General features: G+C 49.3%; 1 protein-coding gene across 4 annotated transcripts in view; it reads left to right on the top strand.

Moving 5' to 3' along the window:
- The window catches only part of RPS6KA1 (ribosomal protein S6 kinase A1), a 918,695-nt gene that overhangs the window by 860,395 nt on the left and 42,822 nt on the right, over positions 1 to 15,478 (top strand). For all 4 annotated transcript variants that reach the window (XM_069622861.1, XM_069622863.1, XM_069622864.1 and 1 more), the window contains one exon: positions 4,404 to 4,521. In XM_069622861.1, the coding sequence (XP_069478962.1) occupies positions 4,404 to 4,521 (118 nt within the window). The remainder of the gene's footprint in view (positions 1 to 4,403; positions 4,522 to 15,478) is intronic.

Here is a 15,478-nt window from a genome sequence, read left to right on the forward strand (position 1 = left end):
GTCACTAGGCCATTGCCAGTATTAGGGGTGGCGGGGGTCAGACAATTGTGGTATTGCACCCCCTCTTATTTAATCTATTTACTAATTCATTATGTTTGGTTTTCTGTAAGACAGCAACTTATGTCCCACAAGTGAGGGGCATCGGGGCATTAAAATTCCTATTTTATCATTCACAATATACGGTGTCCTTTTGGCACTGACGCCTAGGTCTTTACAGAAACTAATATCCATCTACTAAATATATGAAAGAAAGGAGCCTGCCTGTCCTGTGGAATCTGTAGTTTTGTATTCCTGAAGAAATGCAGGTCACAATGAGGAACGTTTATGCTGATTGCTCTTTAATAGATTACAAACTACCTACCTGGGCGTCCATTTCTCTGAAGATTTGACTGACCATGCTCATTTTGAGAAACATGATATTACAATGACACAAGGTAATGGAAGGATCTTTCCTTCTGCAACTAAAATGAAAACTCATCCGCTAGAGATGGTGTTGCGAGGCTACGCAGCTAAGGGCAAGTTTGATGGCACTATATGTTATGGGAGTATGAGGCTTTAAAAAAAATGTAGCTTCAGAAAGTCCAGAGTAGCTTCTGGAAAGGATTGCTATCCCTTCCAATGAACGTCCCGACGTGTGCAGTGCAGAGGTTGGGTTATGTTGGCTAGAAAATCAGGTGAAACTTGCTCTTGCTTAACTATCGCTGAGAAATCCGAAAGTGAGTCCGATCAACTTAAGTCCTGTTAGTCTGAGAGGAGAATAAGGTTCCCTGTTTATACTATATACATCAATTACTTTATTATACCACAAGTACCAAGTCAAAGTACAGTCTGCAACGTACTGGACAACGCTACGGCCTTAAGAGTTCCCGATGACTTACATTTTGACAGGATAGGAATAGTGAGTAATGAGTGAACAATTACATTTTACATTATTTGCAATTTCTTCTCCTACGAGACCACAGCCATATTTGACTCTGAACGTTTTTTTGAAAGAGTCTACGTTACAAAACTGTTTCAACTGGGTGGCCACATTGCATGTAAGAGAAACGTCAGTCCGCTTGCCCATTTTGCCTTGACATTCCAGAGACCCCTTTTCACATGGTGTTTTTGTGGAAAAATAGTGTATTCGAAAGTAACACACTACCCCCTGTCCTGAAGAGGAGAAACCTGAGACCATGCAGAACAGCGTTTGCTTTGGGGAAACACTGCCATTCTGTTTTCTTTTTAAACTTTGATGTTTATTAGCATTTTCATAAGGTAATACAAACACATTGTTAACCATAACAATCACCAACCCCCCACCTCTCATTTTCCCACTCGGGTTGCACCACCTTGACCATTACGCGTAACAGGATGTTGGATTGAGTACATAAGGCCTGAAGTACAGTAAGTATTGGCGGCCAGGGTTCTGTGAGTAGCCCACCAATTCCACTACAGATCATGTTCAAAATAGAAACAAGGAATGCACATCTACGGAACCGTAGGGTCAGAAATAAGTTTCAAATGTCCACACCCCCATTTCAACATAAAGATTCCCCACTTAAGATAAAAGGTTTCCATCTGGTTGTTAACCACTGCTGCCAATTTCTCATACGTGAATATATCCCACAATTTGTTCATCCAATCCCTCTTCAATGGCATGGCCTCATATTTCCATTTCTGGGTCAGGGTCAGGGCCACCCTCCCTGCTCTCGACATGGACTCAACAAGTTTTGAGAATCTTTGTACGTCACTGTCGGAGGTAACTAAATCAACTTGCTCAAATCTACCGACCTGTAAGCCTGGCTACTGGGCTACCTACTCCTCGATATTATGTATGTATAGTCATTCAAAATATCTTTAAACTAAAGTCTGCTGTATATAGATATTTCTGTGTATACTGTGCTCATTTGCTGTATTCTTGCCTACATCCTGTAATCTTGATTAATTTGTACATATGTTGTATCCTTGCCTTTGTTTTATAACATAACTTAAGCTTTGCATCTGTTGTAATTGCTGCGCCCCGATACCCCCGGGTCTGGTGCGCATTACAAATAAACAAACAAACTGTCGGCGTCACGGACGCCCAACAGCATCTGGAGAGGATCCAGGCCGGGGGGATATTCCACTGTTTTGGATCCAACTAAGCACTTCGGACCAGTAGACTTTCACCTTTTGAGCATGCCCACCACATGTGATACCATGTCCCCGTCTGACCACACAACCTGGGGCAGAGTGGGGAGGATCTTGCAAACATTTTGGAATGTCTCAGGTGTGTGAGGTGCCAAGTGTGTAGTACCTTAAAGTTGTGCGCCATTGCTGAGATATAGAGATTGTCAGAGAACATCAACTTATATATTTTACTCCAAGTGGTGTCCGGGATTTCCTGCCCTGAGTGCTCCATCCAGTATTGCTTTAACATCTGCCGTCCCTCTAGCTCTTCAGTGACAAACACCTTGTATAATTAGAAAGTATTGTCTTCCTTGAGGAGGTCTCGCTGAGGGTTGATTCAAAGGGAGAAAAGGGTCACGAGATCGTGGAGTATCCTATTGGATCGGACATGATGCCTTTCAGGCGCAGGTACTCCAAACTACCCAAGGACCTCGCTCACATGATCGCAGTCAAGGCTTCATATTAAATAGAGGTATCCTGGGAACAGTCGGCCTTCTCTCTCAAGGCCCCTTTCTGACCATGCTGGAGTATAGCGGAAGACCCTCTTTCCCAGGTCCAGCGGGTCTCCCCACACCAAGCTCAGCAGAGTTGGCCAGGAGAAGAGGGAGGCGTTCGGTTTGCACTTTTTCCATAAACTCCACAGCACTGCAAGGGTTGGATGGCTCTTGATGTGGGGTGGAATTACTTTACTCGGGGACCACAAAAAGTCTAACTTTTTTAGGGTGTGTGAATAGGTCTTCAATGTAGGGTCCAGTAAGTCCCTAGGTCATCTCGTAGATGTTCCAGCATGACTCTCAATTGCGCTGCTTTATAGTAAAGTCCCTAGGGAAAGTTACGGTGGCATATTTAATTTTGGGCCCATTTCGGCAGCTGTGGCCAGTGGTCCCCTTTGCACTGGTGCACCCATAATAGGATGGGGAGCTCATCTGCAGGATCTTTCAGTTAATGGTCTGTGTGGAAAGCCTGGAGAGGTCCTTCCACATCACCATAGAGTTCAGGGAGTTGGTCTGGTATTGTTATCCTTAATACATTTATTTTAAAAGTTATCCTTTTTACCATCAGTCAAAGATTGTATCCATCAGAAAGAACATTACTAAAGGCAAGTCATTTATTTCCAAGCATAACTTTATATAAAGCATATATGTCCAGCAATATAATGTGTAGACTTTCCTGTTTCTATGCTAGTTGTACCAGCAATATAATCTGTAGGCTGTTTCTATGCTATTTGTACCTTACTATTCCCAATCTCCTCTTCTTAGCATAAAGCCTTACCTGCTCTGCCAGCTGCCACTAAATCAGAAATAACTTAAAAGAAACCATACCACTACGTGTTAGTCTGCCTAATCCCTCACCAGAGTACTAGTGGCTAATCTGCCTTTGGCTCAGGCCAATTATCTACAGCAATTTCCCTAAATATTGTCCTGCAGGGGGGATCTACTCACCTTCCACTATGCAGATATCTGCAGAGTATGAGCCAGAGTAGGGCTGGGGATTTATACCAGAGACCAGTCCTGGACAAGAGATGTTTGTGAATATTGGTTGAAGACGAGCAAGTCTGGGAGGGAGCAGATAACAGGCCTAGACTGGCTATGGGCCGGGCATTTGCAAAGAATGACCTTTAACAAGATGACAAACGCGTCGTGGCCTTTCTAGGCCTGTTCTCTGCATCTCCATCCACCCATTTCTGTCAGTGCTGTGTTTCTGCAGGTGTTAGTCCCAGCTCTGAGGCTCAGGTTCTGCAGATATCTTAACCCTCTCCTTCCCTGGCACCACTGTAGAAAAAAGCCCATGTCTGGGCTTTGTCTCAGCATAGACCGAGCCTGTCTAGGGATAAATGGCAGTTGAGGTGCAGCGTGCTGTAATGCAGGAGGCTGCAGGCATCTTCATAGATGATATATTGGGTTACAGATAATCAGGTTACATCAAGTAATTAAGTGTAAGTTATCAAAGGGATCTATGATCTTAAGGGAAAGCCTCACTGGCTACCACCACCCAGGCTACATCTGATCAACTGCACAGGTGAGAACCTTGGACAGACATAAACATTCTTCTCAGCCACTCAACAGTCCACGCAGTCGCCCTCCTGAAGCATGCATACGGGGAAGGGAGCAAGACGCAACATAGCTCTACACAGATCAGCACCTGTTAAGGCTGAGAAGAGTTCCTCTATTCAATGTCTGTACAGATGGGGTCTTATTGTACATGTAGCACCTCACTCTTGCCTTTACTGAACTGTTTACTTTTCTTTTCAGATATACTCCCTTTGCGAATGGTCCAGATGACACTCCTGAGGAGATTCTAGCCCGGATAGGAGGGGGCCAATTCACACTCAAAGGGGGGAACTGGAGTACCATTTCAGATAGTGCCAAGGTATGTATTTCTTACCTTTTTTAAAAATGTCCATTCTGCACATTTGTTATGTCCTGATTCTTGTATTTTGGAGGAAAGAATTTGTATTGGATTCAAATCCATGTGTAATCCCAGCAGGGTGTTATGGCCAAAAACCTGTTTCCCAGGTCTGGGTTCAGCGATCTGGGGACACTTAGTTGCACCTGCTCTGCCCCTTGTCTGATGCTGGAGAGACCCCGCTCTCCCACTCAATGCCCTGCCACCCACATCTGCCTTCCCCAAGGCTTATCGCCCCATCCTGAACTCACTCTCATCCCAGAGATGCCAATCAAAGAAAAATAAATTCAAAGATTTTTGAGTAGGTGGAATTGGATTCGGTATCGCACCAACAATACCCAGACTCCTTGTAATTTGCTCACTCCTGCCATGCCCCCTTCGTCCCATTGTATCACCCTCTCTGCCCACCGTAAACCCCCACCCTCGCTCTGCCCGCTCTTAACCTCCTCAGCCTGCTGCTGCTGCGTTGCTTCTGGGTCACCGGGAGGCATGCTTTATTTCAGGTGTGTGCGCGCATCCTGACAGGCCTCTATTTGGGAAATGCAGTTTAATGGGAATTTGCATCAGACAAAAGCCAGCTGAATGTTGGGTTTACTTGCTATGCACAGGCTGCCGAATAGTTGTTCATCTGGAATATTACGACTTGTTTAACCACTCTTGGAATGGGCATACAACTAGAAGTCATAGTCACAGTAATGTTTCTCGCATCTTTGTCCCAATGTGGAAATGCAATTTTCTGATTTTTATTTTCCCTCCATCTTGGTTCATTCACAGAAGAGGTTATGTGTAACCTCAAACAGTACAGAAATGCATTGGCAAAGAGTCAAAAGTAGTCTAACTGTTCCAATACAAATAACACATAAAGTTCCCAAATTGACCCGTTTCACTCTGGATTGTGATAGACTAACACCAACTGTTGCCTCAGGAAAAGAACATTTGGAGAATGAAGTGAAGTATTTTGGATGACTAGGCTTCAGTTTTCCGGAGTGGAAATGGCATCCTTAATCTCCAAATGATCTGAATCGATATTTTGTTTTCTTAAAATGAGCAGGAAATGGATTTAAATATCCAAGAGGAGGAAGGGGACTTCATAGTCGAAACACTGACTCACACTGAAAACCCTGCACTTCCTCTGATCGCCTGCATAAACTGTGGAGAATTTCTGTTATTAGCATTTGTTATAGGCAAATCCAAGAAAAGAGAACATATAAAGTTGTACTATTCAACCAAACAATAGTGAGACGATCCTGCCATACCAGTGCTCACCCCACTGCTTCTCCTCTTAGCCTTTTGCCCTCTTCCCAGCTGTTTATACCTTTTCTAATGTCTCTTTTCAATCTGTTGCTCTTCTCTGCCACCTTTCCTTCCCCCTTTAAACACACAGTAATTATTCCTATCCTGAAAGCCCTCTTTGAACCCCTCATCTCCCTTTCTCTCAAAACCTCTTGAACTGGCTGCCTACTCACAAATCTATCTTAATCTTCATTCTCTCCTTCCCCTGACCCAATCTGGTTTCTGCTGGCCCACTCAACAAACTGCTTGCATGTCATTCGTTCCCTTATGTCTCCACGTTCCACCAAGTCCTCGTCTAGTCTCATCGTTTTCGATATATCAACAGCCTTTAATCTGGTAAACCACCCTTCCTTACTTTATTGACCTTCCTCAGTAGATCTGTCTACTTGTATTATTCATTGGTTTCTGATCTTATCTTTCCAAACGTTCCTTCTCAGTATCCTGTGCCGGGCCCAACTCCCCTCCCCAACATCTCCAAAATGTTGTCCCTCAAGGTTCAGTGCTTTACTTTCCGTATCTACACTTTTCCATTATTCTCTACCATTGAATTGTTTAATCTTTCCTCTCATTATGTAGACGATGCACAAATCCTTTTCTCCTGCTCCACATTGTCAGATTTTCTTCATGCCTCTTTCATCCTGCATATCTGCGGTCCAATCTCGGATGCACTCACACTTTCTTCATCTCAATTCCTCAAAAACAGAGATCCTCTACATTCCCCTATCCTCTACTTCTCCCCCTGCCCCCTCCTCTGTCTGTTACCTGCTTTATCCACTTCTCTTCTACCTTTTTAATCTTCTGCCCACAATCTTGGTCATTTTTGATCCATCACTATACTTTGCCTCACATATCTCGCTGCCTGCACCTGTTGCTTTCTTCTCTAAATGTATGTAAAATTCACCCCTACCTTTCCTTTCACGCTGCTAAACTTCATATTACTTCCTCTTTTTTTCCCCAACTTGCCTAATGGTCTGCTTTATTCTTTGTTCTCCTCACATCTCACTCCCCTTCGTTCTGTATCTAACGCTGTTTGACTTCTTTCAGCTTCCTCCTCTATCTTCTATTAAGTCGTTCCTTAGCACTGCCTCTCTCCGTCCTTATGACTCACTATCATAAGTGCTAACATGGCCTTGCTCCACTATCTCACTTCTTATTCTCCTTCATGCTCTTTGCTCTCAGCACCTTAATCTTCTCACCACCCTAAACTCCCTCTGTCTCATCACGGTTTTGCTTGTTCTCTCTTCTTGCCCCAAGTCTTGAAATGCTCTCCCACCAGGTATCCGTGCATCCCCCTCTGTTCGCATATTTCACTCCCACTTAAAAGCCCATCTTATTTCTTCTCTATCACCTCTTTAAATCTTCTGTTATTCATTTTTTTTCTCATTACCCGATTTGTTGTACCGCTCTTCTTCATGAACAGTGCCTTAAAAGAAAATACAAATACTTGATGCCAAGAGACTATAATTATTATGGTATGTGTTGACTTTACAAGTCATGGTGGTGGGGGGAGAGAATATACAGTGAGGGAAGCAGAGATACAAGAGAGGAGCTGTCAATTGTGGAGTGGTAGAGTGGGCAATTTGGCAGCAAGGGATCACAAACCACCATGGGAGATAACTGGGGGAGCGGATATCCCTCTTAGATGGGGAGCGGAGAGTCTGTGGACCTAGGTGTTGGGGATTAGCCGTTCCTTGAAGACTGAGTCTTGAGCTCCTTCCTGAAATGTGGAAATGAAGGCTTGAGTCTCCTGACACCCTTGTAGATGATGCAGCAGGATTTGAAGGGGATACATGCTTGTAGAGGTAGCCAGTGCAGTTCAGTCAGGGTCAGGGTGATGTGGTTGAATTTGTGGGGTCATTGGAGTCGTGCTGAAGCATGTAGGACACCTCCCCGGGCCACCAGGGTGTTCGTCTGAAGTCCTTTCAGAAGGTCGTTGCCACCATCTAGGGGGAGAAGACAAATGCTTGGACAGCAGAAATGAAGATGTTTGCTGAAAAGAAGGGCTTGATTGACTACAGGAATTAAAGCAGTACTCAAGCAGTTTGTTTTCCTGGCTATGTTTTTCTTCAAGGTGAGGTGTTTATCAATGTAGAACCCAAAGGACGTGGCGCATGTGGTCAGCTCTGGTTTAAATCCCACAAGGTTCTTAGAGAGTAAGACATAAGTTAGTTCTCAAAAGTTAATTAGCCTAGTTTGCTAATTAAAGTTTGCTTGATTAGCAAAAAAGCCTATTTGATTAGCAATGTCATACTAACATGTTCAATGTTATCAGAACTTATTTGTACCCAAGGAATAAAATCTGCATTAATACAGCCTTTTTGTGTTTCGCTGAAGTAAGACATTGGTGAGAGAGTCTGGCCATGCAAATTCCTTAAATAGTCCACTATACCTGCAGGCTGAGTAACTTAGTTTGCATACTCAACCTAAATGAAATGTACTCAACCCATAGCAACGGATGGAAAAAAATGTGCTTTCTGCAAAACGGAGCATGTCACCACAAACCCACTTTCTGTTGGCACACTGCTGCCACCTGAGGCAGGCCATCGACAGTTAAACTTTTATCTGACATTTACTGCAAAGTAAATGTTTGATAAAAGCTTCAAACCGGGCGCCACCAGGGGGCTCTGAGATGTGCTAACGCATATCAGTCGGTCTCCTCCACTGGGTCGCACTAAAGGGAATTGAGCCCAACCTCCCAGGACCAAGTACCCAACCCCTCCAGGAGCAATCTAAGCCCCTGGTGTGCCGAAGGAAAGAGCCCCGGGGTTCCTACTATACAGATTGCCGGAGATACGAGCTTCCTGCGTCTTTCCGCCAACTCCGGCTCCGACAGACTGCCATGCATCGAGGCGAATGTGAGGCCAACCTGCCTCGCGCACTACACAGTATGCTGCCCCCCTCCTTTGGGCGGACCTGAGGAGTGAGGCAAGCGTCCAACCTGTCCTCAGATACAAAAAGACGTGGGACACCCGCTGCCCGGCCTGACCCATTTTGCCTACTGGGAGAGCAGTGGCCAGGTGCCCCTTTGGTTTTTTGTTTTTGTTTTTGGCCTTCGCATCCCCACCTCCCTGTGTCAGGCCAGGGAGAGGGACCAACTGTTGAAGCGGCGCGATGCTACCTACATGCTGGAGCCGTGAACCATGACCCACACCAGCACACAGTGTGGTTGTGCTGCGGGGGGGGCCTGTGGGCCAAGGGCCCCATTTTATCTGAAGACACTGCTGGAGTGCCTTCTGGCTTGGATTTAGCCCCTCGTTTGCAAGGCATCAGGCTGTCCTCTCTCCTGAACATCCATTCAAAGCACGTTCACCACTTCAGTCTCTGCAATGGACCCGGCTCCATAGACTCTGCACTGGGGTTCCCTACTCCACAGGCATTTAGCACAGCCCCTCTGGAACCTCCCCCTGTGCTCCTAAAGAGGCCCAATCACGCTCTGGTGGCGTTTGTGAGCAGGCAAAGGTTTGGAGACGGGGTGCTTTGCCCATCTTTGATCTGGCCTCCCTCCTTCAGGCCTATGGACGTGCAAGGGCTGTCATGATCCACAGAACATGGCCCTTTTGGACTTCCTGGTCCCTATCACAACGGGGCTTGCACTCCTTGGTACTCCCAACATGGCCGTCTAACGTGGTACGCCTTCCACCAGCCTCCACATCACACGTAGCGTATTCTACAAATAGACTACGCCCCTGTGCGTCTCAACGCTAACGCTGGTAGTGGCTAGACGTGTGCTCTGTAGTTCACTGAACTATTCTCCTGTTCCTGGTTCCCGGACCCTCTAAATCCCATCTCCCTTCCTCTCTTCTCTCTACCTTGCTTCCTGGATTTCGTGTGCCGTCTTCGTGTACACCTTCCTCGTTTCCTGGACTTCCCGGAGCCTCGGAGTATCCCGGAACACTGAACGCATGCTGGAGCCAGAAGAGGCTTGCGCGGGCTTGTACAAAACCCGATCCGTGCGCAAGAAGACTCATCCCAAGAAATCCTGCAAGGATCGATCTCGGGTGAGAAAGGGGGAAATCTGTGACAAGTGCCCAAATAAACTCAAAGGTGCGGGTCCCAGCTTTGACAGAACACCCAGCTAACTAACGATTCCCCAGGCCGCATCCTGCTACACCAGCCTGCACCACTGGAGCCTTGTACTGCGGCATATCCACATAACCCCCGGACGCAAGGCCATCCCTACTACTCCCAGTTGGCGGCATCACCAGATCGCTACCGGCAGACCTAGCCGCACTGTGCCAGAGTAGTGTGCCCTGCACTACAAACTTGCGCACCCCCTCTCCTGGAGCCTCCTTGCGCGGGCAGCGTATCCAGTCTGCCTCTGACCACTGCGGACCAGTGCAGGCAGTGAGCCCCATGCCGCATAGCGTCTAGTCTGATAACAAGCCACACTTCGGTGGCAGGAGCGCTGCGGGTCTCCAACAAGGTAGGAAGTGAATGGTACTCAAGACTACAATCGCCTGGGCCGGGGAGCGGCGGGGACTGTGTGCTGCTCCCCTCTAGGCGGAAGTGAAGAGGGAATTAAAGGGGCCCGCACTGGTCGCCAACGCACAGGGTCTATCCTGGAATCTTACAGCCCTCTCTTTATCTGGATCACCGTGAGACCTCTCCCAGAGACCCTCTCAGCCCCCTCAAAAACCCATTACCCAACCAAATTACCCCCCGGCACTGAAACTACTCTTGAGCTGGGCCGAGTCCCTACAAAGGTTTTGCCATGCTCCTGCACCTGCGTCGCCCGCTTGTTGTGTTGGGAAGATCAGATCTCGAAACCCACGCCGGAGCACCCAAGGTGGGACCTTGGCCCATGATTAGAGTTGGATCCTGTGGTAGAGATGAGGTTCTGGGGCTCATCTGGTGGGGGAAGAGGGACTCTTCATGAAGTTTCGGTTTAAATATATGGGTGGCAGGGAGGGCTCAGAGTGAGTATTGTGTTGTGTTTTAGAGCATGGGGGAGGTAGACCTTGGTGGCCTGGCCCAGCGGCGATCTACATGTCGCAGACAGTCCAGGCGCTTGTGGGGTGGGTGTTTTTTTTAGGTTATTGTTCTGGTTCTTCTTGGGTTATTATTCTTTCAAACTGCCAGGCGATGATCACTTTCATGGGGACAGGTTTTTACTGTGGAATTTATGTACATGGAGACGAGACAGGGATTTGACTAATATGCATTTCCCAAGAGGGATTTTGAGAGTCAACACCCCGATGGCTGATACAACTCAAATGCTGATGATGTGATCGTTAAATGTTCAAGGTTTGAACTTCCCCAACAATCAATCTCTGGTGGTGAAAGAATTTAACAGGCTTCAATTACATTTCTTACTCCTCCAGGAAACTCATTGGGTGAAGGGGAGGGAACAGTCCCTCAGAGCCAAATCCATACAACAGGTTTTCCATGCCTTGTACACTGCTAAGAAGCGAGGGGTAGCACTGGCGGTATCTCCGAGGGCCCATTTCACCTCTAAGGCCTAGTGCGCTGACCCTGAGGGTCGTTACCTGATGGTTAAGGGGGAAGTCAGGGGCAACATGGTAACAGCGGTCTCCATTTATTGCCCGAACGAGGCTCGGGACCAATTTTGGGAAGAGATGAAAACCAAGATCCTGGCATTCACAGAAGGGACTTTACTGGTGGGTGAGGATTTTAACATGGTCCTTCAACTCGAGAGCGACAGGAAATCCGGGAACCCTCACGTGATCACACACACACAGAAAAATGTCTGCCACCATCCAAAGAGTCAATCAGGAATTGGGACTTGCTGACACGCACATGATATGACAAGGACATGACCCTCTATTCACGTTCTTCTCTAAACCTCATGCCACGTTCTCTAGAATAGACTATATACTGGTAGACGCCTGAACAGGATAGAATAACTGACTTCATGGTAGAGTTTGTCCCTTGGTCGGACCGTGACTTGGTTAAGCCCTGATTAGGGATGCCCCCAAATTCCCCTGACGGATCACGATGGTCATGCAATGACCTTCTACTGCAAGATAAAGAAATGTCCTAGAGCCTCCTAGCCGCCATAAAAGAATATTTCGCAATTAACAATAGGGAGGTGGGCTTCATGGGAGTTTGGGACACGTTCAAAGCCACAATCCGGGGTGTACTCATAGGCGTGGGTACGAGAAGGAAAAAAGAATGCATAAGAGAAGAGAGGCTACTCAGATAAAATATAGACTATCCAACCGGGGGTAAACTAAAGTCACAAATGTTCCCAGGTAAATGGGCAGAGCTCATAACAACTTAAAGCAAAACTGGCGGCTCTCTTTGTAGGACAGACTGAAGGGAAACTCGCCTTCTTGAAGCAAAGATACATGGAGAAGGTGGACAGGATCCTAGCTTGGAGGTTGAGGGAGCTCAGGAACAGTAGAAGAGTAGACTTGCTGCGCTCCCCAGACGGAGACAAATAATGTGGATGACCCCCTGATAGCAAAACAGTTCTGCCAGTATTATGAGCAACTCTATAAGTCGGAATATACTTGCGACTGTACAGACGCTGACCAGTTTCTCGACTCCCTCCCAATCCCCTGTCTTCGCCCCTCCCCCTCCACCCCCGAGAAGGCTGTCCCCCTGGAGATGCCCATCCCTCCCCAGGAGGTGATAGACACCATCAGAACTATGAAAGGAGACACCGTGCCAGGGGACGACGGTTTCATTGTTCGCTTCTATAAATCGTTTCGCTCCACCCTGGCCCCCTTCATGGCCAAACTATTTAATGCTGCCCCAGAAACGGTATCCCTGCCCAAATCCATGCTGTCGGCCCTTATTGTGGTTACAGCTAAAGAGTGAAAGGATCCAACCCATTGCAAATCCTATCGCCCCATTTCCCTCAACAGATGTAAACATTCTAGCGAAGTTGCCTGCTAATAGATTAGCCCAACACCTCCCCTCGCTGGTAACTTACGCGACTCCCTCCCAAACTACCTCGACCTGATACATAATTTTGGAGGCTTTTCTGGGCTGAAGATTAACCTCTCCAATTAACCTCTCCAAGTCCTGTATAATGCCCATGGGGAAAAGGAATCCGGCAATTGAGGGAAGGAACGAACTAGGGGGAATGAGAATTGAACGTAAAGCCTCTCCATACTTGGGAATCCTCCCTAGAGATCTGGGAGCCCGCTTGGAGTTGAACTTCTCCCTGATCCTTGCTAAGATAAAGCATACCTTTTGCGTTGGGCCACTCTGACTCTTTCATGGTTTGGATGTATGGTTTCTATCAAAATAAATATTATTCGGAGACCACCCGGGGGCGCAGAGGCAATGGCTGCCTAGTGCCAAGCTCCCGCCAGGACTGGGCCTTTCAGTGTGATTGAGCCCCCCCACACCCCCCCGGCGGAATAGCTGCGTGGCCATCGACCGGTGACGACCCCCCCGAGAGACGCCAGCACGAAAGAGCGGATCTCGCCACCCCCGGGGAACCGGAGCTCGAGCCGCGGCCGAGGACGGGGAGAGGCCTGCGGACGGGTGGAGTCCAGCTGGTGAGCCCGGCTGCTTGCGGGACTGCAGCGCCCCGCCGACACAGACGGGGCCGGCGAATGGAGTTGGCCGCCAACGCGCTACGGAGGAGATAGGGGGGCGCGGAAGCGAGGCGGCTCGCTGGTCGGGCCCTCCCCTGCCAGATCCCGGCTGTCGCAATAAGGAAGCAGCCCGCAAAGGTGAAGCACCAGACGGGCGGGAACAGCCCCTCCCGCTGCCACCAGTTCTCCCCGCTGGACCCACCCCGAGCAATATCCCCCAAAAGGGGAGTCAAGCCCCCAGCTCCTTCTCCCCGCCCCCAGGGTCTGGGCCTCCCCCCGAGCGCACTGGCCCGGGAGGAACTTACCAACGGCCCCGGGCCCAGCACCCGGGCCCTGGAAACGGCGACGTCGCTCCCTAACACCCCCAGGATCCAGCCGCAGGAAAGGGGAGCGCACCTGGGAACAGCAGCCGCCATGGCTAACCACGCAGCACTCGCCGCCCTGCCGCGGCGCACCCCACCCCCAACAACACAGGCCCACTAGGGCCCCGGCCTTGCCACCGAGCCCGGCGCAAACACACTGGGGAGAAAGGACTGCACCCACCCATCCAACGAGGAACCCAGTGAGCCCGGAGGCACAGAAAATAGGTCTGCTTTAGCCCGCTCCTGCTCAATCAGGTGGTGGCCCACGGTAACATCCCCGGGGCGTGTGCCCGCCTGACTTCTCCCCCCCCCCCACCCTCCTGGGTGGAGAACTCTGACAGCAAACAGGTTGGAACACGACGCCGGCAGCCCCCCCCCCCCCCCATCCCCACGGAACCGCACCAAGACGAGGAAGCTCTTGGCCTGTGGCGGACCCCGAGGGGGGCACAGAGGAGGATCGCATGAACTGGCTTGAGTCTCTACAAGTGTTTAGGTACAGGGAGACGGGGGGGATCGCAGCAACAGCTGAACGGGCGCCAGTGACCCGACCCACCCGGGAAACATGACGGAATCCTCGACGGCGATGGAGAGGGGCTTTGCCTCCATCCTTCAGGAAATTAGGGAAATGCGATCAAACATCGCCCAGAAGTTGGAAAAAATGGACCAGAGGGTGGATAAAGTGGAGGAGAGGCTCCTACGGGTAGAAACCAACCAGTCCTCGTCAACGGCACAGGAAGACCAATTTGACATGAGACTCTCAGCCTTGGAGAAAAGGGACGAGGAGAAGACCAGGGAAAGGAGGAATAATCTAAGATTTTTTGGGATTCCGGAAACGGAGGGGGAGACGGAGAGAGACCTAACTCGAGTTGTGAAAGACATTATTACCCTTCTTTTCGCGGAGGAGATGACCACGGAACCCACGTTCGACAGGGCGCACAGAGCAGGGGGCAGGGCGGGGAACCCCCGATCTGTCCTAATCCGATTCCACTACTATACGGAAAAGACCAAGGTCTTGGAAGAAGCGAGGAAGGCAGGGGTGATCACTTACAACAATGCCCAGATCACCATTTTTCAGGACCTCTCCGCCTACACCTTGGCGAAGCGCAGAATGTGCCGTCCCCTGACGCAGCTACTCAAGGAGAAGGGGGTGCGTTACAGGTGGGGGTATCCTTTCTCCCTGTCCTTCGAATACATGGGCCAACGCACTATGTTGGTCACAGAAGAGGATATTAGAGGAGCTATACGCAACTACGTGGTGGACCCAACCCCCCGAAGAAGCCCGATCGGCCCGGAGGCACTGGCCAGGGGTGGCCCAGGTCAGTCGGGACCTAGGAGAAGGAAGACCGCCTCACAAATACAAAAAATTGAATACTCCGCCTCCCGCCCCGGAAGGAGAACAAATGGACTTGGAGGGGTGACGGCGGGTGAGCCCCGACAAGCTGCGGGACAGGTATGAAGTTTGTGAGGTCCTAGCGATGACTCTGTCCCCTGGAACAGCAAGTATACAGTGGGCAACTGACGGGACGAGGCCGGGGGGGGAAGAAAGGGGGCCTCAAGGAGATGAGCATTGTACTGTAGGCCTGGCCAGGGGAGGTCAGGCTGGTGGTCCGGCCACATGCCAACAATGGCAGAACCTACTGGCTGGACGTCGGGTAGGGGGGTGGGGGGTTCTTTCAAGTTGGCAGGGGTAGTTCTTTCAGGGAGGGGGGAGGAGGAGATGTTTGGGGTCAGTTTTAGGGCCCCTGGGGAGGGAGG

Source organism: Ambystoma mexicanum, chromosome 11 (genome assembly GCF_040938575.1).
Source record: "Ambystoma mexicanum isolate Mex_15411 chromosome 11, UKY_AmexF1_1, whole genome shotgun sequence".
Classification (NCBI taxonomy): Eukaryota; Metazoa; Chordata; class Amphibia; order Caudata; family Ambystomatidae; genus Ambystoma; species Ambystoma mexicanum.